Source organism: Oncorhynchus tshawytscha, linkage group LG05 (genome assembly GCF_018296145.1).
Source record: "Oncorhynchus tshawytscha isolate Ot180627B linkage group LG05, Otsh_v2.0, whole genome shotgun sequence".
NCBI classification, from domain to species: Eukaryota; Metazoa; Chordata; class Actinopteri; order Salmoniformes; family Salmonidae; genus Oncorhynchus; species Oncorhynchus tshawytscha.
In genome coordinates this window covers 62,884,788-62,912,463 of record NC_056433.1, presented here as the reverse complement: position 1 = coordinate 62,912,463, position 27,676 = coordinate 62,884,788, and the positions used below count along the sequence as shown (strand labels likewise).

Genomic DNA, 27,676 nt, shown 5'->3' with positions numbered 1-27,676 from the left:
TCATTAGCCCCACAGCTGATAATAACACCCTATGTACAGTTAGGGTGGTTGTTTCTCTAAGACAGACAACCAAAGATTGTTTGCAGTCTGGGGATGAGGCTTGTGGTTTACATTGTTCCCCAGTGGTATAAAGTACTTAAGTAAAAATACTACTTAAGTCGTTTTTTTGGGGTATCTGTATTTGACTTTACTATTTATATTCTTGACTACTTTTACTTCACTACATTCCAAAAGAAAGTAATGTACTTTTTACTCCATACATTTTCCCTGATACCAAAAAGTACTCGTTACATTTTGAACGCTTAAGCAGAACAGGAAAATGATCCAATTCACACACTTATCAAGGGAACATCCCTGGTCATCCCTACTGCCTCATTAAACACATGCTTCATTCGTAAATGACGTCTGAATGTGCCTCTGGCTATATGTAAATTAAACAAAACAAGAACATTGTGCAGTCTGGTTTACTTAAGGAATTTGAAATTATTTATACTTTTGATACTTAAGTATATTTGAGCAATTACAATTTTGATACTTAAGTATATTTAAAACCAAATACTTTTCCTCAAGTAGTATTTTACCAGGAGACTCACTTTTACTTGAGTCATTTTCTATGAAGGTATCTTTACTTTTACTCAAGTATGACAATTGGGTACTTTTCCCACCACTTTTGGGTCCTTGCTATCCGGCGTCCTTGGGATGTCCCAATTCTGACGTGCATTGAAGTTGGCATTTTAAATGGTTAAGGTAGGGCTACGGTAGGGGAGAAGGTTACTGTTTAAGGTAGGGCCGTCCCAAGGATCCCCAAAAGCAATAACTGTTTACATAGTGGGCTGAGAGGCTAAGGCAAATGTCATTCATTTTTTATTTTTGAATCTATTCTACAATAATGTTTCAAATTCATAACTTGTTTTCATCCCATAGTATTACATTAAAATGTTATTAAGCAGAAACAAAGTAAATGTTGCTGGGCTAAAAAACATACAACATCACAAAGAAATTAAACCTAGAATCCTTAATTGAAACAATAGCAAAGTCAGCACCCTGCTTCAGTTTTGGAAAAAACCTGAGGGATGGGCCCAGAGAAATGTAACCGCTCTCAAATCATAGACAGAGGATGCATAGACTGAACATCCATGAAATCAAAATGAAAGTTTTAAAGATGTTGAGGCTACACAGTGTTTGTTTAAATATGCATTGTTTACTAAATTTGAGTAAAATTAGCTTGTATTTTGGGTTCGGATTGGGTACGACATTTGAAGTAAGCGCGAGGCATTTCTAAGTTTATTCTTGAATATAATGGGTACATTTAATTAGTCAAAAATAGGATGTAGCAACTAAGGATTCTAGCTTTAAAGTGCGACTGCCTTTAAAAAGCAACAAATCCCTTTGAAAACCGCCTATGTGACAACAAATTAGCAAGATACAGTTAATCTAGTGTCAAAATTGACTATATAGTGTAAAATAATTTGTCATAAAGTCATCTCATCTAAAACAGAGTTTGGACCATCTGTGCGTCACAACGGGTAAATTAAGTTTGGGTTTTGATTTGATGTCCATTTGCCAACTAACATGGGGTGAACAGCTGTGTGGATTGCTCACTCTCTAATAGTATTGACAGTGAGACAGACCTGCCCAGCAGCTCTAACTTTGCTTACATAAGACAACACATTGCACATTTTTTTTTTTTTTGAGAAATACTGCACCAAACACCTTTTTAGTTAGATGTAAAATTGTGCAACATCCTCATCAAAAATGTCAAAATGAATTACAGATTTCTTGAGTTATTTATTCTGGGGATTTTGAGGAAGTGAAACAGGCTTCCGCATCTACAGTGTCTCATGGGGGACAAACATAATTAACCAAACGCCCAATCGATCCAGAAATCAACATTTTATAATGAGCATCAGAAGAACACGTGCCAATCGGCGTGTTCAGTGGCTCTTTAAACATCCAGACACCATGCCTAGCAACTACCTCCTGTCTCCTACCACCCTAGGCACCTGTATAGATCTGAAAGGGATGACAGACAAGGATGGCAAAAATGCCATATCCATTCACATACAAGTGCATAGAGGCTAGGGGGGGGGGGGGTTGTCTCTGGGCCACACTTTAGTGGTTTATAGCAAAGATGTTCCTGGAGTAGGCACTTAGTGGTGACATTTATCATGGTCACCAGTACATCGTAAGGAGGGAGAAGGTAGAGGTTAGTGTGTGCATACATTTGACTAGATTAGTGAATTACAGACTTGTAACACTCAAAGCCAATCCAAACATGAAGGCAAAAATGTATTACACTACACTCTCCTAAAATCATTTTGCTATTTCGAAAATAAGATTATAGAACAAAATAAATTACATTATAATATATCTGATCAGTCTAAGGCACTGTGGCACCAAGTAAAATTGAATCCCAACAATTATGAGAACAGGCTGTGGATAATGCATAGTGCAAAATTAGTGTATTATTTCCAATTCTGTGCATCCATTCTGTGAATTATTGGTGATCCCTGATTAGTTGGTAGAGCTCTCATCTTTCACAAAGATGACCTGGCAGATTAATTAACAGACAGTAAGGTTAGTGATTGCTGCCTGCTATAGCATTTCTGTATTTCTGGTTAATAGCTCATCTGGATTATGAGTTTGTTTCAGGTCACTGTCCTGGTGTAACGGAGGTGACCTCCTTGGCTTTAGCTCAGTGGGCTAATGGGCATTAGTCAACCAAACCAGTCTTACAATACCTAGTACTCTGGGACCCTCAGTCCTTAAACATATTTGTTCTATACCACCACTAGTACAGCTGGTTGTGTACTGGAATTGAATAAATAGGTGGAATGGCTGAGGGCTAGGCTTTAGCATAGTGGGCTAACATGACTGTGTTAGCCACCCAGTCACAGCCTGGGTTTGATCCCTGGTGGGTTACCACAACACTGGCAGGTATGGTTTGATCTTGTCCTGCCAGGTGGTGGGGTCCAGGGCGATGAGGAGGGATGGGTGGTTGTGTATGTTCCAGTAGTACCCCAGAGCCAGGGCAGCAGCCCCCACGGTTAGGGTCAGGGGTAAGGATCTCTGCTTGGGCTCAGGGATGTCCGAGGGCCTGGTCTTCAGGGCTCCTGCCATCCGATCCCATGTAGTCAGGATGGCCTGGAGGGAGAGGTAGATGTTTCAGTTTCTCTAATGTCCCAAGTAATACTTAGGCCAGTATCGAAGACAATTCATTTAAATAGGGAAAATTAATACACATGAATAGTTAGTTCTGAATTTCAAGTTCAGCTTTATTTTAGTGATTGTATCGATACCAGAAAACACAACATTATCAGCAGTATATTTTTGTATTAATACACTGTAGGCCCATCCCTACCTGTCGGGCCCCGTCCCACTGTCCCGGCCCTCTCAGACGGTACTGGTACGGGGTGCATGGCCCCAGCAGCACACACAGCCACACACCAGGATCTCGTAGCAACAGCCTTAGGAGGCTGGGACGCGCCCCCACCTGGTAAGCTATCTGGTCCATGTAGTCAATGTAATCCACCTGGATGGTGTGTCTCTGGGAGGTCACATACCTGAGACAGGAGAGTTAGGCCCTGCCCAAAAACAACCCATAGGCCCCCCTCGGTGTTTTGTAGATCTGAAGGAGCAGGATATCTAATCAAATCAAATTTTAGATAGACAGCGAGTAGCAGAAGTGTAAAAACAATGTAAATGGTCAGGGTGGCCATTTGATTCACTTTAACTGTCTTATGGTTTGGGGATATAAGCTGTTAAGGAGCTTTTTGGTCCTAGACTTGGTGCTCCGGTACTGCTTGCCATAGAGTAGCAGACAGAACAAGTGGGTCTAGGGTTTCCGGCATGATGGTGTTGATGTGAGTCATGACCAGCCTTTGAAAGCACTTCATGGCTACCGATGTGAGTGCTACGGGGCGGTAATCATTTAGGCAGGTTACCTTCGCTTTCTTGGGCATAGGGACTATGGTGGTCTGTTTGAAACATGTACAGACTCGGTCAGGGAGAGGTTGAAAATGTCAGTGAAGACACTTGCCAGTTGGCCGGTGCATGCTTTGAGTACACGTCCTAGTAATCCCTCTGGCCTCGCGGCTTTGTGAATGTTGTCTTGCACACATTGGCTACGGAGAGCGGCTGTGGCTGCAGGTAGCCTAGTGGTTAGAGCGTTGGACTAGTAACCGGAAGGTTGCAAGATTGAATCCCCGAACTGACAAGGTAATGTAAAAATGTGTTATTCTGCTCCTGAACAAGGCAGTTAACCCACTGTTCCTAGGCCGTCATTGAAAATAAGAATTTGTTCTTAACTGACTTGCCTAGTTAAATAATGGCAAAATAAATTTAAAATATAGAGTGATCACACAATCGTCCAGAACAGCTGGTGCTCTCATGTATGCTTCAGTGTTGCTTGCCTCGGAGCCTAAAAGGCATTTAGCTTGTCTGGTAGGCTCGCTTCACAGGGCAGCTCGCGGCTGGGTTTCCCTTTGTTTTCCCGTAAGATATTTCAAGCCCTGCCACAGCCGACGAGCGTTAGAGCCGGTGTAATAGGATTCAATCTTAGTCTTGTATTGACACTGCCTGTTTGGCATAGTGGGCTAACATGACTGTGTTAGCCACCCAGTCACAGCCTGGGTTTGATCCCTGGTGGGTTACCACAACACTGGGTTTCCCTTTGGAGGGTATAGCGGGATGAATCCCTGAATATATTCCAGTCTGTGCTAGCAAAACAGTCCTGTAGCGTAGCGTCCGCGTCATCTGACCACTTCCTTATTGAGCTCGTCACTGGTACTTCCTGCTTTAGTTTTTGCTTGTAAGCAGGAGGATAGAATTATGGTCAGATTTGCCAAATGGAGGGCGAAGGAGAGCATTGTATGCATCTCTGTGTGTGGAGTAAAGGTGGTCTAAAGTTTTGTTTCCCCCCCCTCTGGTTGCACGTGACATGCCGGTAGAAATGAGGTAAAATGGATTTACGTTTGTCTGCATTAAAGTCCGCCGCCACTAGGAGTGCCGCTTGTGGATGACCATTTTCTTGTTTTCTTATGGCCTTATACAGCTCGCTGAGTCCTGTCTTAGTGCCAGCATCGGTCTGTGGTGGTAAACAGACGGCTATGAATAATATAGATGAGAACTCTTGGTAGATATTGTGGTCCACAGCTTATGAGGTATTCTACCTCAGGCGAGCAATACATCAAGACTTCTTTAATATTAGACATCGAGCACCAGCAGTTATTGACAAATAGACACACACCCTGTCCCTCGTCTTAACAGACAAAACTGTTCTGTCCTGCCAATGCACGGAGAAGCCAGCCAGCACTATATTATCCGTGTTGTTGTTCAGACACTTCTCAGTGAAACATAAGATATTACAGTTATTAATGTCCCATTGGTAGAATAGTCTTAATCGTAGATCGTTCAGTTTGTTTTTCAATGATTGCACGTTGGTCAATAATACAGGGAGTAGTAGTGGTTTACCTACTCGTCAGCAAATTCTTACTATGCACCCTGCCATCCTCCCCCTTTTTTCTCTGTCTTTTCTTCACGCTGATGACGGGGATTTGTGCCTTGTCTTGACAAAGCAGTATATCCTTTGCGTCGGACTCGTTAAAGAAAAAATCTTTGTCCAGTTCGAGGTGAGTAATTGCTGTTCTGATGTCCAGAAGCTCTTTTCGGTCATAAGATTCGGTAGCAGCAACATTATGTACAAAATAAGTTAAACAATGCGAAAAAACAAACAAAATAGCACAGTTGGGGCCTCCCAATTGGCACAGTGGTCTAAGGCACTGCATCGCAGTGCTATCCGTGCACTAGAGATTCTGGGTTCGAGTACAGGCTCTGTCGCAGCCGGCGGCGCACAATTGGCCCAGTGTCGTCCGGGTTAAGGGAGGGTTTCCTTGGGATATCCTTGTCTCATCGCGCACTAGCGACTCCTGTGGAGAGCCAGGCACAGTGCACGCTGACACGGTCGCCAGGTGTACGGTGTTTCCCCCGACACATTGGTGCGGCTGGCTTCCGGGTTGGATGGGCAATTGAGTCAAGAAGCAGTGCGGCTTGGTTGGGTTGTGTTTCGGAGGACGTGTGGCTCTCGACCTTTGCCTCTCCCGAGTCATTACGGGAGTTGCAGCGATGAGACAAGACTGTAACTACTACCAATTGGATACCATGAAATTGGGGAGAAAAAAGGGATGAAATAGCACAGTTAGTTAGGAGCCAGTAAAACGGCAACCATCCCCTCCGGTGCCATTATTAAATAGGTGCAAGCAATATGGTGGTAACTTCCCTAAATCCAATTAGAAAGGTAGGTGGAGCCATCATTATATTGCTTAAACTTATCCTGTCCCCTCAAATCTACTAAATAAATCTCAGTACCTCTTGGCAATTGTCTCCTCCTTGTGTTTAATGTCCTTCAACATGCAGTCCATTGAGGGAAGCTTATTCAGCCCTGTGGGTGAAACAGATAATCCAACTGATATACAGCATGGCTCTGGACAAAATAAGTGCACCAAAGGGACTGTTGGGTAATTTTAATTGTATTTTTAAAGGACTATAAGTGCCTTCTGAACAGAGGTATGCTTGTTGGAACAAGACAAAAAGAGAGAGAAAGCGGGAAGTTAAACAAGTGGGCCAATGTCTGGTAAAATAACAGTGACGTACCTTTGAAGACCCTGGTGGCCCATCGGGCCTGCATTTCAGAGATGGGCATGATGGCTCCAAGCGGCTGCACCAGCCCTATAACGACCAGTGTGGGACGCTCTAACCCCGGAGGGAACATGTACTTATACAGATTGGCCTTGTTCCCGGAAACCGGCAGCATATTGGACGGTAGGAAGGGGAAGGAGAAGTTGTAGCCAGTGGCAAACACCTGGAAATGAGGTAATGGACAGGTGAAAGGTGGAAACTGTGCGTGAGTTTGGGTGTGCGTATATATGACTGTATGGTTACGCACCACCAAGTCTATGTTGTCCTCCACGGTTCCGTCGTCAAACTCAATGCTGGACCCCTGGAGCCTGCGGATGTTGGGTTTGACCTGCACTGTGCCAGACAGGATCCGGTTGGGCAGCTCATCATTCACTGTAGGGTGCTGGCTGAACAGCCTGGGACATACACAACAGGTTTAAAATATATTCCATTCTCTTTCTTCTTTCTTTGTGTGTGTGCTCTTACCTGTGTTTGGGCTGTAGAGAGTAGAGGCTGTGGTTGAATCTCTGGTTGATTTTGTTCTCTCCCAGTCTGCAGACCAGGCCAAAGGGCAGTACAGACTGGGCCATCTTTACCACCCTTCTAAATAGAACCAACGCAATGTTAGATTACACTGAGTATACAAAATGTGAAGAACACCTGCTCTTTCGATGACGTAGACTGACCAGGTGAATAAAGGGAAACGCTATGATCCCTTATTGATGTCATGTTAAATCCACTTCAATCAGTGTAGGTGAAAGGGAGGAGACTGGTTAAAGGATTTTTAAGCCTTGAGACAATTGAGATATGGATTGTGTATGTGTGCCATTCAGAGGGTGAATGGGTAAGACAAAAAATGTAAGTGCCTTTGAACGGGGTATGGTAGTAGGTGCCAGACGCACTGGTTTGTGTCAAGAACTGCGAAACTACTGTGTTTTTCACGCTCAACAGTTTCCCCTGTGTATCAAGAATAGTCCACCACACAAAGGACATCCAGCCAACTTGACAACTGTGGGAAGTGTTGGAGTCAACATGGGCCAGCATCCCTGTGGAATGCTTTCGACACCTTGTAGAGTCCATGCCCCAACAAATTGAGGCTGTTCTGAAGGCAAGGGGGTGCAACTAAAATATTAGGAAGGTGTTCCTAATGTTTGGTATACTCAGTGTACGTTACTGATGGAACGCAACCTCCTTCAAGTGGAATCCATTGATTAGGCATGTTTCTGAAACAGGTGACATCTACGACCAAGCACTTTCCTTTCATCTGTCCAATCATTTCTTATCAGTAATGATGGAGGAAGACCGTTTGCATTTGTAATGTTTTTAAAGTGTAAGGTGCAAAAAGGTGATTTCCAGACAATCTACCTGTTCAATTGAAAGTCCATGGGCACCCCTTGTTGACCCACACGGTTGAGGATCCATGCCCCACGCCTGGTACTGAGGAATACCTGGAGAGAGAGATGGGAGAGTGGGGGGGAAGAGCATGGGCGAGATTAGGGAAGAGGACGAGGCGAAGACCGGCAGAGAGGTCTGAGGATGTTTTGACATAATAAAATGGTACTTGGATAGACAGACTTGCCTTGTTTTACTGTTTCAGACTTCTGCCCAAGTTTGCAATCTTATCTCAGTACCTCTGAGCATATGACAATATTGGCCCCACCTCACTACACACAGCAAATTGGGCTACATTTTGTGAATGTGTTCAAATGGTTTTGATAATTTCTAGGAAGACGTTTCATAAGAATATGAACTGATTGTTACAAAATGCCCTGTTTGACTGGGGCCTACTTGGTGGCTCGTAAAAATGTTTTTTCTTGGTCGTTGTACCTGTTAGGATTCTAACTCCCCACTGTTCTACAGTACCTGTTTGGTGACCCTGCTGAGTTCCACAGCGATATCTCCTCCAGAGTTGCCGATGCCGATCACCACCACCCTCTTCCCCCGCCACTCTTCTGCCGTCTTATAGTCCCGACTGTGGAAGTACTGGCCCTTGAATTTGTCGATACCTGGAAAACAGGCCTGTGTCACTGACTGACCACCCCGCACAGTACTACTAGGGGTAGTAAGAGCACAGTAAGAGAAATAAGACTGTGGCTGAAATGAGACAAGTCAGTTAGTCAAATTTCTGCCCTGGTTGAGCTGCGCCGGTCAACTGTAAGTGCTGTTATTGTGAAGAATAAACGTCTAGGAGCAACAACGGCTCAGCTGAAGTGTTAGGCCATACAAGCTCACAGAATGGAACAGCCAAGTGCTGAAGCGCGTAAAAATCGTATGATCTTAGTTGCAAAACTCACTAGCGAGTTCGAAGCTGCCTCTGGAAGCATTGTCAGCATAAGAACTGTTCGTCGGGAGCTTCGTGAAATTATTTTCTATGGCCAAGCAGCTGCACACAAGCGTAAGATCACCATACGCAATGTCAAGCGTCTGCTGGAGTTGTGTAAAGCTCGCCGCCATCGGACTCTGGAGCAGTGGAAACGCGTTCTCTGGAGTGATGAATAACACTTCACCATCTGGCAGTCCAACGGACGAATACGGGTTTGGCAGATGCCAAGAGAACGCTGCCTGCCCCAATGCATCGTGCCAACTGTAAAGTTTGGTGGAGGAGGAATAATGGTCTGGGGCTGTTTTTTATGGTCCAGGTTAGGTCCCTTAGTTCTAGTGAATGGAAATCTTAATGCTTCAGTATACACTGACGTTCTAGACGATTCTGTGCTTACAACTTTGTGGCAACAGTTTGGGGAAGGCCCTTTCCTGTTTCAGCATGACAATGCCCTGTGCAAAAAGCAAAGTCCATACAGAAATGGTTTGTCAAGATCGGTGTGGAAGAACTTGACTGGCCTGCACAGAGCCCTGACCTCAACCCCATCAAACATCTGAGATTAATTGGAACGCCGACTCCGAGCCAGGCCTAATCGCCCAACATCAGTGCCCGACCTACCTCACTAATGCTGTTGTGGCTGAATAGAAGCATATCCCTGCAGCAATATTCCAACATCTAGTGGAAAGTCTTTCCTGAAGAGTGGAGGCTGGAATAGCAGCAAAGGGGGGGCCAACTCTATATTAATGGCCATGATTTTGGAATGAGATGTTCATAAATACTTTTGGTCATGTATTGTATCTACAGGACACAGTTCAAGGTCACTCTGTATTGTGCCAACGTCTAAAATAAAACCCTATTCCTTAGGGGTGCTGCATCTAAAATAAAACCCTATTCCTTAGGGGTGCTGCATCTAAAATAAAACCCTATTCCTTAGGGGTGCTGCGTCTAAAATAAAACCCTATTCCTTAGGAGTGCTGCGTCTAAAATAAAACCCTATTCCTTAGGAGTGCTGCGTCTAAAATAAAACCCTATTCCTTAGGGGTGCTGCGTCTAAAATAAAACCCTATTCCTTAGGGGTGATGCGTCTAAAATAAAACCCTATTCCTTAGGGGCGCTGCATCTAAAATGACATACCTTTGGGTGGGTGTCATTTGAGATTGGCCCAGTATCTGAGGTCACTGTGTTGTAGGCTACCTGGGAAATCGTGTAGAGGCAGGTTGGGGTGACAGTGGTGTCCTATGCAGATCATCACAGCATCAAAGATATGTTTCTCCTTCTCTCCCTTCTTGTTCTCTGTCTCCACATCCCACTGGCCCGAACGAGAGAAGTCGGGTCTTGGCTTCACCTGGAGGACTCTGATCTATCACACACACACACACACACGCGTATCAGTGTTGTGTAACAGTGTTGTGTAACATTCTAAATGCCTCACCTCCCTGAGTACAACCTTGAAACTGTATAAATGATTACTGTGACCAGGAACTGAGCTCCTACCTGGAAGCGTATGTGCTTGGTGAGTTGGAAGTGTTCGGCGTACATGCGGAAGTAGTCCATGATGAGGGAGTTGTGCATGTAGTTGGGGAAGTGGGCTGGGATGGGAAAGTCAGAGAAACACATCATCTCCTTGGAGGTGTTGATGATGACAGAGTGGTAGATACTGGCCCTGTCAGCCTCCGGGTTCTCCTAAGGATGGAGAGAAGAATATGTGTAAAAGGTCAGAAAATGATTTCCCCACACTTTTTATGAGCGATTCAGACAAGGAGATGAAACCACTTTAGCCTATGGAGATGGAGAGAAGATGAGGCCACTGTATCTAGAGCAGTGTTCATTTTGGCAGCTATTTTAGATATTGTTTTAGTGTTAGCCTTTATGACTAAAATACATTTTAATAGTAGCAGGGAAGACTTATTTTGCTACTGAGTCCAGCAACCAAAAACACGAGTCATTGCTAAAATATAACTTAAGTCAAAAGCACATCAAGTTCAGGGACAAGTGCATCGGGGCAGGGGAGAGCGCAACATCACTAACTGAGTTAGAGATTGAATTTAACACTGCTTACTGCATTGCCAAAGAGGAGATGGCCTTTACCAAATTCAGACCCATGTTACTCTCCCAGAAAATAATGGATTACAAATCTACCCGACATATGGAAACGAGGTGTCCTGCGCAAACATTATTGGCACCATCGAGAACACTATCCGGGAAGAGGGTTAGTATTACCCGGGATCCTTGGGATGTATCTACCCTAAGCCTTAACCCTAAAAGCAAGTTGATTTAATAGCTAGATTCTCGATCAAAGAAATTGATTTGTTATTGTGAGAGGCGACTAAACATTTATTTCATTATCCACGTATCAGCTCATAGTCAGCATGTTGCTTTGTAACAACAAATATTATTAGCTACATAGTTTTGTTTTATTATTATTCTGTTAGCTGAACGCAGTTATGGATAACAGTTCAGTTTGCAGTTGAACTTTTAAATACAATAAAGATTGTTTTAATCATCTATATACATTTCTTTGCTGTTGCACTTTTGAATCAATGTCAATGTTTGTTTTGTATATTACTTTGTCCAAAACTAGTCACCTATGCAAATATGTTTGCAGTTGTACTTTTGAATAAAATGATTTAGTCTTTTTTTATTGTAATGTCTTTCCCACTCTAGTGATGTGTTCTACAACATCAAGGTAACAACTGATAACAATTAGGAATGATAGGACAGTCATTTGCAGTACATTTTGTCTGGTGCTCCTTTCTTTTTGAAGTTAGTAGCAGCAATGCTACCAATTAAAAATGTTAATTTAGAGCACTGACTATAATCCTAATATTCAGCAAATAGCATGAAAAAACAACTGCACTCGCATTTGCGGACCGTGATAGCGGCAACACAGACGAATAACAGCACATATGGGAAAATAGAGCTTCTGATGTGATTAAAGCTAAAATAGCCTACATGAAAGTAAGAGAGAGTAAACATTATTGTTTCTAGTTTAGGTTTAGTTACAATTTAAGTGTCTTGTCCTCACTGCGCATCAGTTCAAAAGATTGACGAGTGACTGAAGTGACCGCCCAGGAGCTGTGTGTGAGTCAGGGCAGATCAACTTACAGACCACACAACTGAAAGACATTCATTCTGCCAATGAGAGGATTACATTAAATATTCTACAAAGGCTGGACAAAACAGATGTCATATTGAATGTCCATTAGTCACACTTTTAATTCTCATCGTCACAATTTTTTTCCGTTAACTAAAATGTAAACGAATGTGTTATACAGCCATCGTTTTATTCATGGCATCCCGTCTCATTGTCATCATTCGTTTTCGTCAGGGAAAATAGGATTACAAATATTTTTCGTCAGTCAATGTTGACGAAATTAACACTGAGATGCAGCAGTCCGTCTTACCTTGAACCTCCACAGCCCCCCGATGTCATCACTGCTCTCGAAGCAGGTGGGCTCCAGACCCTCGTCCAGACAGCTCTTGATGCTGGTCAGACCTGAACTTCCCCCTCCAATCACACACACGCGCCGTGACATACCGTCTGTCTGTCTGTCTGCAGAGGCAGGGAAAGACACAGTATAACGCAAAACATTAGGGTTAGTAGCCTACAAAAAAATACATGCTGTCCGTCTCCACAGGAAGGACAGAAGTAGAGAGGAGATTCAGTAACTCATGGAGGATAAATGGAAGTAGATACTGTATACAGACAAGATCTAAATCTATCCAAACTCTCCAATCAGTGGGGTGGGTGTGGCCGCTAGAGAGCTGCTTGTTTACCCGTCATGCAGCCCAGGCTACTGTAGCCATTGCTGAGGATCTCAACTCCGTCCATATCAAAAGAGGCTGCTGGCAGGAGCTATAGGAGGACGGGCTCATTGTAATGGCTAGAATGGAATCAATGGAACGGTATCAAACATATGGAAACCACATTTGACATTCCAGCCATTAAAATGAGCCCATCTGCCTACAGCTCATTCCACCAGCCTCCTCTGGTCCATATATACATCTATACTGAGTTGAGCTGCGATTTGTGTAGGCGGAGTCTACCACCAACTACATGGAGTCGCTATCAGTCGACACTGGGCAATTCCACGGAATCAGAATGATGCTGAGACTTTTCACTTCAACAAACAAAACCAATGATTTAAAAGTTATACAAACCATACAACTCTATGCACAAGGACTACTTGTAACAATGTACACATTTACTTGAAGAACAGTGCAGATGCCAAGCTTGGTAACAAAATTACAGTTTGTGCTGTCATTCTTTTACCAAATGTTGTATCTGCACTGTTCTTAAAGTAAAATGTTCTGTGAAAATTGATCAAAGTAGTCCTTGTGCATAAAGTTGTATGGTTTCCAACTGGGCACACACTGATTGAATCAATATTGTTTCCACGTCATTTCATACATAAGTATTCAGACCTTTTACTCAGTACTTTGTAGAAGCACGGTCAGGTTGGATGGGGAGCGTCGCTGCACAGCTAGTTTCAGGTCTGTCTCCCAGTCCCTGACACTGAAACAAATCCCCAAAAGCATGATGTTGCCACCAACTTGCTTCACTGTAGGGATGGTATTGGCCAGGTGATGAAAGGTGCCTTGTTTCCTCCTGATGTGACACTTGGCATTCAGGCCAAATAGTTCAATCTTGGTTTCATCAGACCAGAGAATCTTGTTTCTCATGGTCTGAAAGTCCTTTAGGTGTCTTTTGGCAAACTCCAAGCGGGCTGTCATGTGTCTTTTACTGAGGACTGGCTTCCATCTGGCCACGCTACCATAAAGGCCTGATTGGTGGAGCTCTGTCAGAGTGACCATCATGTTCTTGGTCACCTCCCTGACCAAGGCCCTTCTCCCCCAATTGCTCAGTTTGGCCAGGTCTAGGAAGAGTCTTGGTGGTTCTAAACTTCTTCCATTTAAGAATGATGGGGACCACTGTGTTCTTGGGGACCTTCAATGCTGCAGACATTTTTTGGTATCCTTCCCCAGATCTGTGCCTTGACAGAATCCTGTCTCTGAGCTCTACGGACAATTCCTTCGACTTCATGGCTTGGTTTTTGCTCTGACATGCATTGTCAACTGTGGGACCCTTATATAGACAGATGTGTGCCCTTTCAAATCATGTCCAATCAATTGAAATTACTACAGGTGGCCTCCAATCAATTTGTAGAAACATCTCAAGGATGATCAATGGGAAACAGGATGCACCCGATCTTAATTTCGAGTTTCATAGCAAAGGGTCTGAATACTTATATAAATAAGGTATTTCTGTTATTTCTAATACATTTGCTAAAAATTCTAAAAACCTGTTTACGCTTTGTCATTATGGGGTATTTTGTGCAGATTGAGGGAAAAAAATAATTTAATCCAGTTAAAAATAAGTCTGACGTTACAAAATGTGGGAAAAGGGAGGGGTCTGAATTCTTTCTAAATGCACGGTACATTTCAAAATGTTTTTGGATTAACATACATTCTCAAGCCTCATTACCTATAAGCACTTGGTTACGTTCCGCCAAAAGTCATGCATTTCAATGGCGACGTCCACAACGGAGTGAAAACGCAACTCCCCCTTGTGGTTCAAGGCTCCGTTGCGAGACGGACACCGCATACCTTGACATTTTTCTAACTTTTGTTATATAAATAATCTAATATCAAGCATTACTAGCAGACCAAATCTCTGGTTAAACCGGATGCCCTCAGATAACTCTGGGCCCAGTGTCCTCAGTCAAGTTTAGAGCCTACGTGCAATAACATGATTATCCGAAGGACACACAGCTGCCATCACGCAAATATACTCCCCTGTAACTACAAAGAACAGCCTGCAACACTAACAAGCTTAGGGTGCCAAACTATCTCACTGACATTGACCCTTGCATGCACTCCTGCAAAGACAGGAAACACCTAAATCCACGCTTCCTTGACACACATACATTTCGTGAGCACTGTACACACACTCTACCCCCCCCCCCCTACTGGTCGGGTGCCAAGAGCAGAGGACTTTGCTGTGCACCAATGGGGCTCCTGCTCTGGCTAGAGCAGGCCCGCCTCCAACTCTTCAGGACCAGTCAGAAGACCAACACGACGAGACTCCACCTACATTATTCTGTGTATACATTCTGCTGTAAACTCTGGCTGGGCAGCCTAATTATTCTGACTCCTCACAGAGTCATATTGCTTAGGTCCGTGCACGGTGCAGAACAAAGATATCTCTGATCTTAAAATAAACTGCCTTTTTGCTACACCTGATTCCACTCTGTCCAGCGTAGTTGTTTTGCTCTCCCTCTCCTGTATGTAAACACCAACACTTTGCCTTGTCTTCAGTCCAGCCAGAGTCCATCGAAGAACAGGAAGTTACCAAAACAGAGAAGATGAAAACGTGTTTTTCGGTGTTGGCTTTATGGGATAGCTAGCAATTTGTAAACAATTCCTATATGCGAGTACTATTTTAATAGTAATGTTAAATAATACACATTGGCTGTTAAGCCAATTATATTATATGAGACTGATGCCCGTGTAATTTTATTGTGATGGTAATGATGTCTGTTTTTGATAATAACTGTTAGGATGAGGTCGCTAGCTACAATGGTATCTTCAACCTAGCCTAGATTTAGCTCGCTAACTATAGTTGCTCTGCAGTGCGTTTTGTCCATTGTTTAGCCCACCAAGCAATGAGCTTTTGTGTAGAGATCAATAAGAGGATGTCGAATTTGGTCAACAAAACAATGAATGGCTTATTTGCTACGTGAGGTTTATTTGATCGAATAGAAGATTCATAATGCTTAGGTTGTTACAAGTGTACTGATATAAGTAGGCCATGTGACATCCTGGCAACTGAGAAAAAACACTTTATAGTTGTCTCAAGATGGCTATGCATGTCCATGGTATGAGGCTTGTAGTATAGAATCTCTCTTCATTGAATACAGACGGTTGATGTCAACATAATGAGACTTATTCTCCAATCCAAAGAAAAAATAGGGGGAGCTAGACAGCCCACCCTGCCGCTTTGTGGACGACGACGACTCCCTTTTATTATTGTCGGAGAGACAAGCATCTTGTCAGTATATCCATAATCTTTGCTTGCAATAAAGTTAGAGAAACAACTTGAGGAAAAAGTAACTAAACAATATATTTATCCTTGTTATGTTTGTTCCTTAATAATGACAAACTGGGGCGTAGGTTTAACTACTTTTAATGAACATATACTTCAGCTAGAAAACTCCATGTTTAGCCATGCAAGGCGTTCTTTAACCATCCGCCTAGCCTGCTGGGTAACGTAGTCTAAATGTTATTAACACATAACAACACAATCCTGTCTCGAATTAAAAGGCTATAATTTGCAATCTCCCAAAATAAATGCAATATCTGACAAGAGACTGGCTCTGTGTTACAAACACTACACTTGTCCGTTCAGTAGCGGGGCAAGACTCCTTGAAGATGAGGTACTGCGAAAGGAATTATATCACGATGTGAACATGGCATCAGCATCATTCGGTTATCGTAGAATTGCCCTTCTTGTAAAAATGTCAATCATTGAATGCCTATGTAACTCTGAGCTTTTCTTATGGTGCTGAAATCTAATTTTTAATAAAAGTATAATTTTTTGTTTGTTTGTTAACAAAGAAGGAGCAGCCTGTCATTGCACAGCAGATTCAAAAATGAGGGATTCCAATGTCAACTGACAACACTATATCAATCAGGACAAGCACAGGTACACAGTAAGCACTAAAGAATGGTTACTTTTATAAAAGTATCAAGTGGTAGAGCACATTTGAAGTCGTAACTTCGTACTCCATTGGAAACAGTGAATTACAGGGTGCAATTTGACAGACCAAAGAAAAGCCCATAGTTGCACAGGACAAACATAGGTACAAGGTAGGCTATACGCATTAAATAATGGACTTTTTTTTTACAAGTATCAACTGATAGCAGCTCGAATGAAATTGACAGTGGTACACTCTGCCGACACTCATCGTAACTCAACTCAGTAGAGACAGAGTACAGTCATGACCTAAATTATTGGCACCCTTGATAAAGATGAGCAAAAAAAACTGTATAAAATATATAATACAAATACTGAGCTATGATACACATTTTTGGGGGGGAAATTATATTTTATACTAACCCACCACTGGTGTGTGCATGGCTATTTTCATGTGATCTGACCATAGTACTGGTTCCAATCCAAATGCCAATTTTAAATTGAACCTTTATTTAACCAGGAAAAGCCCACTGAGACCCAGAATCTCTTTTTCAAGGAAGACCTGGCCAAGAAGGCAGCAACAATCAATACATTACATAATTAAAACATATAACAATACAACAACACGATCCAGCCTAAAAAAAGCATTTACACTCCTCTGTAACAGTCTCCCATCAATATTTTAAATTCAATCAGTGGCACTAACATATCTAGATGAAGCATGGATTGTAGATTATTCCATGTGTCTGGGGCACAAGAAGAGAAGGCAGTCTTGCCTAATACTGTGAATGTCCTGGGGACTTTAAGTAGCAACCACCTAGCAGACAGGGTATGGTAACTGCTGGTGGTGAAGGAGACCAGACTACAGAGGTAAAGAGGGAGTTTACCCAAATGGGCTTTGTAGATGAACACATACAAATGTATCTTTTTCTGCGCATATAAAGTGAGGTCCAAACTACCATTTGGCACAATGTGCAATGGTGGGTGAGTGACTTGGCATTTGTAACAAAATGAAAGGATGCATGATAAACAGAGTCCAGTCTCTAAGACGGAGGAGGTTGCATGCATATACAACAAGTCACCATAATCAATTACAGAGAGAAAAGTGGCCTGAACAAGCTTCTTTCTAGCCATAAGCGGGAAGCAAGCCTTATTACAAAAATAAAAATCCAATTTCAATTTAAGCTTTGTAACAAGATTATCGACATGAACTTTAAAGGACAACTTGTCATCCAACCAAATACCTAGGTATTTGTAGGATGACACTTTTTTTCAATGGATAAGCCACCAGATGTGACAATGCTAACGTTCTCTGGCAGAGTTCTAGCTCTGGTCAGGAATTTCGTTTTTTGTAGATTCAAGACCAGTTTGAGACTATAAAGGTAGGCCGGCTGTGACTGAAAAGCAGTCTGGAGCTCTTCAACAGCCTGAACCAGAGAAGGAGCACATGAATATACACTGCTCAAAAAAAATAAAGGGAACACTTAAACAACACAATGTAACTCCAAGTCAATCACACTTCTGCGAAATCAAAATGTCCACTTAGGAAGCAACACTGATTGACAAATTTCACATGCTGTTGTGCAAATGGAATAGACAACAGGTGGAAATTATAGGCAATTAGCAAGACACCCCCAATAAAGGAGAGGTTCTGCAGGTGGTGACTACAGACCACTTCTCAGTTCCTATGCTTCCTGGCTGATGTTTTGGTCACTTTTGAATGCTGTCGGTGCTTTCAATCTAGTGGTAGCATGAGACGGAGTCTACAACCCACACAAGTGGCTCAGGTAGTGCAGCTCATCCAGGATGGCACATCAATGCGAGCTGTGGCAATAAGGTTTGCCGTGTCTGTCAGCGTAGTGTCCAGAGCATGGAGGCGCTACCAAGAGACAGGCCAGTACATCAGGAGACGTGGAGGAGGCTGTAGGAGGGCAACAACCCAGCAGTAGGACCGCTACCTCTGCCTTTGTGCAAGGAGGAGCAGGAGGAGCACTGCCAGAGCCCTGCAAAATGACCTCCAGCAGGCCACAAATGTGCATGTGTCTGCTCAAACGGTCAGAAACAGACTCCATGAGGGTGGTATGAGGGCCCGTCGTCCACAGGTGGGGGTTGTGCTTACAGCCCAACACCGTGCAGGACGTTTGGCATTTGCCAGAGAACACCAAGATTGGCAAATTTGCCACTGGCGCCCTGTGCTCTTCACAGATGAAAGCAGGTTCACACTGAACACGTGACAGACGTGACAGTCTGGAGACGCCGTGAAGAACGTTCTGCTGCCTGCAACATCCTCCAGCATGACCGGTTTGGCGGTGGGTCAGTCATGGTGTCTGGTGGCATTTCTTTGGGGGGCCGCACAGCCCTCCATGTGCTCGCCAGAGGTAGCCTGACTGCCATTAGGTACCGAGATGAGGTCCTCAGACCCCTTGTGAGACCATATGCTGGTGCGGTTGGCCCTGGGTTCCTCCTAATGCAAGACAATGCTAGACCTCATGTGGCTGGAGTGTGTCAGCAGTTCCTACAAGACGAAGGCATTGATGCTATGGACCGCCCGTTCCCCAGACCTGAATTCAATTGAGCACATCTGGGACATCATGTCTCGCTCCATCCACCAACGCCACGTTGCACCACAGACTGTCCAGGAGTTGGCGGATGCTTTAGTCCAGGTCTGGGAGGAGATCCCTCAGGAGACCATCCGCCACCTCATCAGGAGCATGCCCAGGCATTGTAGGGAGGTCATACAGGCAGGTGGAGGCCACACACACTACTGAGCCTCATTTTGACTTGTTTTAAGGACATTACATCAAAGTTGGATCAGCCTGTAGTGTGGTTTTCCACTTTAATTTTGAGTGTAACTCCAAATCCAGACCTCCATGGGTTGATAAATTTGATTTCCATTGATAATTGTGTGATTTTGTTGTCAGCACATTCAACTATGTAAAGAATAAAGTATTTAATAAGAATATTTCATTCAGATCTAGGATGTGTTATTTTAGTGTTCCCTTTATTTTTTTGAGCAGTGTATAACTGTATCATCTGCATATAGATGTAACTTAAATGGAAAATGTGACTGTTTTAAAGCTAATTTCCTGCAATTCTACGTATTTTAACATGGCCTAGGCGTATGAACATGGTGGAAATTTAAAAAATAATAATAATTAAAACAGAGGCCAGGTGTATTCAGGGTTTTTTGAGCATTAAATTAACACCCAATTCAATGACTTTGTTACTTTGAGATTTGGGGGGGGATGAAATTTAAAGAATGCTAATATTTTTTTTAATATATTTTTTTAGGTGGTTTGACAGTTTATTCAGACAAATGAGAGGGAGACAGGCAAATGCTAGATACAGTGGGAAGGTTGGAAGCAGGGACTTATCCCTGTTCTCGGGTGGAATGTTGTATGTGACATGTGCCAGGAGTGTTACCACTACACCAAGGCTCTGCACAGGAAATCATCAGATTAATGGTTGATGGCAGTGGGCAACCAAATCATAGATTGCAGTCTACTTGTTCATAGACAGCTTTTAAGGTAAGGACACAAACATTTTTTAATTTGGGTGAACTGCCATCTCTGCCTTGCATGTGCACAATACAAAATGTAAACAATTATATTTGATTCCCGGACCATTTAATATCCAAAGCTTATTTGTATGACATATTCAAAACTGGCCATGAATGGCTGCAATAATTCATAGCTTCATATAATTAATTTTCAAAGACACAAGTAGGCATATTAGATTTCAAATATGTGATTACACTGGCAAAATTGGGAAGAAATGGAATAATAAAATAAGTGTTCTTGCTGACAAGAACAGTAATTACCCTATATTTTAGCCCATTAAGAATGAGAATTGTTCCACTGCTCAGACTAAATAAAGTAAATAGATAATCAAATTTCTTGAAGACAAAATTACAAATCTGCCCTTAATTATTTTTCTATTAATTGTCCCTCTAGAATCAAACTTACACTTTTCAGTTCACAATCAGTTCGACAAAAATGTTCATAGTTACAAATCAGGTCTCTACCAAATTTCCCTGCTAAAACGTGCTGTATGTAGGTCTGTCTGCTGCCTTTTCGTTGTCACAGCCTAAATGCCAATCACCAAATGAGGGGACTAATGCAAGTGGATTATATCAACTTTAGTACATGCTGTCAAAAGGCTGCATTCTGCAATAGGGACTGAAGTAACAGCAACCAAATTGTTGACAACATTTTACACTGAACAAAAATATAAACGCAACATGTAAAGTGTTGATCACAAATTTCATGAGCTGAAATTAAAAATCCCAGAAATTTTCCATATGCACAAAAAGCTCATTTTTCTCTAAATGTGTGCATACATTTGTTTACATCCCTGTTAGTGAGCATTTCTCCTTTGCCAAGATAATCCATCCACCTGACAGGTGTGGCATATCAAGAAGTTGATTAAACAGCATGATCATTATGCAGGTGCACCTTGTGCTGGGGACAATAAAAGGCCACTAAATATGCAGTTTTGTCACAGGACACAATGCCACAGATGTCTCAAGTTCTGAGGAAGCGTGCAATTGGCATGCTGACTGCAGGAATGTCCACTAGAGCTGTTGCCAGAAAATGTTATGTTCATTTCTATACCATAAGCTGCCTCCGTCATTTTAAAGAATTTGGTAGTACGTCCAACCAGCCTCACAACCACACACCACATGTAACCACACCAGCCCAGGACATCCACATCCGTCTTCTTCACCTGCAGGATCATCTGATACCAGTTACCCGGACAGCTGATGAAACAGAAGAGTATTTCTGTCTGTAATAAAGCCCTTTTAACTAATTCTGATTGGCTAAGTCTGGTTCCCCAGTGGATGGGCCTGGCTGCCAAGTGGGTGGGCCTATGCCTCCCAGGCCCACCCATGGCTGTACCCCTGCCCAGTCATGTGAAATCCATAGTTTAGGGTCTAATGAATTTATTTCAATTGACTGATTTCCTTATATGAACTCTAACTCAGTAAAATCATTGAAATCGTTGCATGTTGTTAATATTTTTGTTCAGTATATATTTTTGTTTAGCATATTAATCTTGGTGGGGCAAACAAATTATTATTTTTTAGTTGCCAGCAAAGCTACTACACAAGACAACACTAAAGCATACATTAATTGCACTATAACGGTGACAAACGGTGCCACAAACTATTAGGGGCTGCATAAAGCTGTCCTAACAGCAGAGCTTTCCTTTCAGCACCATGGAGTGAATCCTTACCACCGCTACACCTGGATATCAGCTGTATGTATGTTAGCGAAACAGTTCATTCAGCCTCATTTACTGCCTTTTTAAAAGCCATTGCTGATATGGCTGACTTGCTTAAACAAATGTGGTTACTCTGGACTCCTTGTGGATTTGAGTAAGTCGATAAGAACCGCAAAGTTGATAAGAACCGCATTCTCCTTCAATAATAAACAGCATAATGAGTTTTGACTTTTGAACCATACACAAACATTATTACATGTATGTTCAGTAAATTCATGTTTATTCTTATATCATTAACATGAGCTGCGACGAGGTAGGCCTATTCATTCATCACTTTCAAAATGGACACAGACAGAAATTGAGACAGTTGTTAGTTCAGATAAATTCAGCAACATGAGGCCTTGACTCCTCTTTAAGTCACCACACACACAGAGAGAGAGAGAGAGACTTGGTTAGCCTACCATTTGAAGTATTTTAGGAAGGAAAATACAATCATGAGGATCCACTTTTATATACAATATACCGACACACAGACAGCGCATTGCGCAAACAAAACAACCCTCGCAATATCAACTGGAATTATATGGGTCTATTACTGAACTTTTTGTTGAAAACAAATATTTGAATTTGAAGAGACTGTCACTGGCAAACATGGCTACAGACCCAACAACATTATATAGTATCTCCTCCTCGTAAAGAAATGCACAAGCTAATTATAATACACAAAGTAAGCAAAACTATGAAATCCTTCCAACTTTGCCTAAAATCAGGAAGACACTAATGAAATAGACCTATTTAACAATATGCCTATAACAAGTGAGATGTACCAACTATGGCATAAGGGAACGATGAGCGGATAAGAGGCTATCCCTAATTTCGATTAAGACATTAATGAATGAGATCAGATGGACGTGGTCAATATAACTATTTGTTCAGCACTTTTGAAATGTACAGCGACAGAATTGAGAACATGGGATCTTCTTACAGTATTCTCCCTGTACACCAAGTCAGAACCAAAGGATAAATAAAGGGGGCATATAGGCAGACAGAGAAAGCTCTTACAATATTGGATAATGACATTTCTCTAATTCAGGCTATAGGCTACATGTGCACCACCAAGTCAAAGCAGTAGGCTAAGTTCTGAGGGGAAAGGGATCAAATGATTAGGGTGAAGCACATGGGCTATTAACAGCTTACTACACAACATACACTTATTATTACTTTCTTAGCTATAGTATACATATCTCCCTGGCATATTACATAATTTATGCAGCAGCATACAATACATTTTTGGACTTGTTGTGCTGTGCTCACTTGAACAGGAAGATGGAGTGGAGGTCTTTCTTGTGGGCAAATTTTGTCATCAAACTTTGTCAAGTCTGGCCTTCTCTGGATGTATGATGCTTTCAAGACAACTGGGAACTCAACAAAAAAAACAAGGTTGAATCATGACATCAGTGATCTTCAGGTTGGGGCTCTAGAAAGAGGCCCAAGTTCCCGACTTGGAATTCTGAGTATTCAACCTTTTCAAAACTTATTTTCCTAGTCGGAGCTAGTTTTTTTCCCCAGAGTTCCCAGTTGTCTTGAACTCACTGAAGTCTGAGATTTCCCAGTTCCGAGTTTCCAGTTATTTTGAACACGGCAGAAGTCATGCTGGAATGACAGCAAGGCCAATGTATTCAACCTTTTCTGTCTCATGGTGTTGCATGTTAATGTTTATCCTTATAAGCTTGGAAAAGAGACCCTTTCAGATAGGTGTTTTAAATCCTTGAACCCAGACTTGGACCACACACCCTCTCCACCGAATAGCAGGCAGGGGAAGCAAAACAGGGATTGCTTTGCAACGTTTGCAGTTTGCCACTGATTCATTCAAAATTACTCATTGTTGAATTCGCAATTTCCTACTTGGTTTTATCTATAATTTCTCTTTATACAAGAAGGATTTGCCAGTAGATTGTCGACGTGATTCATGATGATGACTGCTTGTCTAGCTTTTTTAATATACATATATATATATTTTAGCTAAGATTGAAAGAATGATGTATCAGTCCAATCAAAGCTATGGTGACAGAACACTGAGCCAATCACGGCTCAAATAGAGAAGATTACCAAAGCCTACACTCTGTATTTTCTGCTGGCTGCCCCTCCTCCACAGAAAGCACTGAGCTAGGCTGAAACAGCTGCATTTTGGAGTTGCCTAAACAGGTGGGGCTGAAAACACCTGTCCTGAATGACGGGTCGCCACTAAGCATAAATAAAACAGCGCTACACTTTTTCATTTTCTAAACTCAGCAGAGAACATTCTCTCCTTTCTGCTCAGCTCTAATCTTGAGGGGCGTGTCTTTAAAACATGCATCCAAACCCTTGATCCCTTACATAACTAGACCAATCACATGCTTCAATGTGCAGAGGTTCACAGTACTGTGGCAAGATCAGGACAATAAACTTTTTTTCTATTGTATTATTGACTGTATGTTTGTTTATTCCATGTGTAACTCTATGTTGTTGTTTGTGTCGCACTGCTTTGCTTTATCTTGGCCAGGTCGCAGTCTTGTTCTCAACTAGCCTACCTGGTTAAATAAAGGTGAAATAAATAAATAAATAAAATGACAGCATTGCAGGCGCAGATGCTCAGAGAAGAGCGTCAAATGTATGTCTCGTCCTCGCTTCCTTCTCAAATCCCATTGGATGAGAAAGTCAGAAGTCCCACTCCAAAGGCGAGCATGCAAAACGTGTGACTTATTTTAGAAGGCATTGTTTTGAATTATAATGGTCCAACCAAAGCAAGCTGGGCGGGCGGGTTGTCTAGTTTGACACCTCTCAATTATTACAGTAGAGTTTTTGACCAGAGGATGCGCCTACTCTTGACATGCTTCACTTCACTTGAAATTTGCATTATCAAAAAAATCGCTCTGCTAGCAAGGTTCTCGCCGTTCACTTCCCACAATCCCCTGCACATTCCTCCATGTGCACATGTTGAAAAATAACGGGGGCGGACCTTCGCCTGCTGAATGGCAAATATGCATAAAGATAGTGCAATTAAGATATGACGTCATCGTTTGAGCACTATCCAGACTTTTTAAACTATGGTTCAATAAATCAGCACAATCTACTTTTTTGAGATATGGACTATCCTGCTAGCATACAGTCCACTGCTCTGCCTGTCTCGTCCTTTCCACCCGCCTTGCTCTGCTTGCCCGCTCGGTTCTGGTGAGTGGAGTTCGTGTTGCAAGGCCCGGTGTATCGGTTGGGTGGAAATTCACTTAAAGACCAATGGAATGGTCTAAAACCCGAAACTCCGCTTACCCGAGGGCACCTGGCACCTGGCCATGCAAAACGATCTCCACGATCTCTTTCGCTTTAGTTGTTTGTGCCTGTTCTTCACACGCTTATTCGCCCGCTCTCATTGGCTAGAATATCCCACCTGATCTCGCCTCCTGCCCGCCTTCCATAGTTGAGGACATGTATTTCCATTGTTAGAGAGGTCACTCGACTATCTTGTCAATATAATAAATAATCTTTGGATTAGCTAGTTTTTGCTGTCTATTTTCCAAGAACCTGTTTGCGAAGTTATTGTTAAAGTTATAACGCAAAATAAGACACTGTTATATTTACATTGTTCTACGATTAAAGTACGACTTCGAATAAAACCGTGGTCTTACCTCGTATTATCCAGAAAAAAATCTGCAAATAGAAGATCAGGTAACTTGCTTGTTGAAACACAAATCGTCAAATGTATAATGTTGAGGGCAGTCTAATGGCGTTTATATAATCATTGGCGGGGTGTCTGCTTGTGTTAAGGTCCTTGCTCTCCGGGATTCTTGGGAAGTCCCAAACCACATTGAAGTTGAAATGTAACATGCTTAAAGGGACAGTCAGCAGTTGCTACATCCATTTTTGGAACTATTATATTAATTAAATGTATCAAATCGAATACAATTGTATTTGTCACATGCGCTGAATACAACAGGTGTAGTAGACCTTACAGTGAAACATGTACTTACGAGCCCTTAACCAACAATGCAGTTAAGAAAAATAAGTGTTATAGTGTGTACTAAAATAAACTGATGTAAAAAAATTAAGAAATAATCTAAAAATAACAAATAATTAGAGAGCAACAATAAAATAACAGTAGCGAGGCTATATACAGGGGATACCGGTTCAGAGTCAATGTGCGGGGGCACAAGTTAGTCGAGGTAATATGTACATGTAGGTATCAATATAACCATTGATTCTTGAAGAATATAACTTATGCCTCACTGTCCTACCACATCAGAACCCTAAATATAAGCTTCTATTACTCCAATGTCTGTAAACAAAGAACATGTAAAAGCCTCAAAATATGGTAAAACTATCATTTTTACATCATGGATGGTCAACTCTTGCATTCATAGCGCTGGTCCCACCTGATTCTCGCCTCCTGCCTGCCTTTCACAGTTGAGGACATGTATTTCCATTGTTAGAGCGGTCACTCGACTATCTTGTTAATATAATAAAACATCTTTGGAATAGCTAGAACCTCCTTGCAAAAGTTATTGTTAACGTTATAACGCATAATAAGACACTGTTATATTTACATTGTTCTATTATTAAAGTATGACTTCGAATAAAACCGTGGTCTTACCTCGTATTATCCCGAAAAAAATCTGCAAATAGAAGTTCAGGAAACTTGCTTGTTGCAACACAAATCGTCAATAGTGTGACGACCCTGGGTTTATAAGCGCGGAAATCGATTCTGTCGCACAGTCGATAGCGCGCCGGACCTCGGGCTCGAAGGTCGAGGGTTCGAGATCTGCTCCCTGCTGTTTCATTACATTGGTGTCAGAAGTGATCGGACCTTGCATCCACGACAGTGCGTGTGCTTGGCCGGTGAGCGCGTTCCTGTAAGACGTAGAGCCGCAAGCTAGCGCGAGGAGCACTCTTTGAAAGGAGGGAGTAATGTAACGACCCTGGGGTTATAAGCGCGGAAATCGATTCTGCCGCGCGAGCATGCTTTTGCGGCGCCGGACATCGGGCTCGAAGGTCGAGGGTTCAAGACCTGCTCCCTGATGTTTCATTACAATATCTAATGTTGAAGGCAGAGTCTAATGGCGTTTATATAATTAATTGGCAGAGTGTAACTTTACTTGTGTAAAGGTCCCTACCACATTGACGTTGAAATGTAACATGGTAAAGGCACAATCGGCAGTTGCTACATCAATTTTGGATTTATAAATTAATTATATATATATATCAAATCGAAATCAATTCTATTTGTCTTGTCACATGCGCTGAATACAACAGGTGTAGTAGACCTTACAGTGAAACGTGTACTTACAAGCCCTTAAACAATGCAGATAAGAAAAATAATTAAGAAAGTGTTTACTAAAATAAACTGATGTAAAAAATACAGAAATAATAGAAAAATAACAAATAATTAAAGAGCAACAATAAAATAACAGTAACTAGGCTATATACAGGGGATACCGGTTCAGAGTCAATGTGCAGGGGCACAGGTTATTCCAGGTAATATGTACATGTAGGTATCAATGTAACCATTGATTCTTGAATTATATCATTTATAAAGCCAACTGTCCTACCCCATCAGAACCCTAAATATAAGTTTGTTTAGCTGCCTCGCTTCTAGTCCTTAGGAAACTTTGCAGTATATTGTTTTTTAATGTAAAATTTCTTACAAAATGTACAAGCATTTCACTACCCTCGCAATAGCATCTGCTAACCATGTGTATGTGACCAATAAAATTAGATTTGATTCACAGAAA

General features: G+C 42.1%; 1 protein-coding gene across 2 annotated transcripts; it reads right to left on the bottom strand.

The window, feature by feature from the left end:
- Positions 1-846: 846 nt before the first annotated feature.
- LOC112251079 (flavin-containing monooxygenase 5) lies at positions 847-26,831 on the bottom strand. 2 transcript variants are annotated; one of them, XM_024421762.2, is made up of 12 exons: positions 26,539-26,831; positions 12,400-12,548; positions 10,490-10,678; positions 10,190-10,355; positions 8,539-8,681; positions 8,041-8,123; positions 7,162-7,278; positions 6,944-7,091; positions 6,652-6,859; positions 6,367-6,439; positions 3,362-3,563; positions 847-3,144 (listed from the first exon to the last, which is right to left on the bottom strand). In XM_024421762.2, the coding sequence occupies exons 2-12, from the start codon at positions 12,529-12,531 to the stop codon at positions 2,920-2,922; spliced, it is 1,686 nt and encodes a 561-aa protein (XP_024277530.1). In that variant the 5' UTR covers positions 12,532-12,548; positions 26,539-26,831; the 3' UTR covers positions 847-2,919. The 2 variants fall into 2 exon arrangements, with proteins under 2 accessions (XP_024277530.1, XP_024277531.1); XM_024421763.2 differs by lacking the exon at positions 26,539-26,831 and adding an exon at positions 25,577-25,730.
- Between the last annotated feature and the right edge of the window lie 845 nt (positions 26,832-27,676).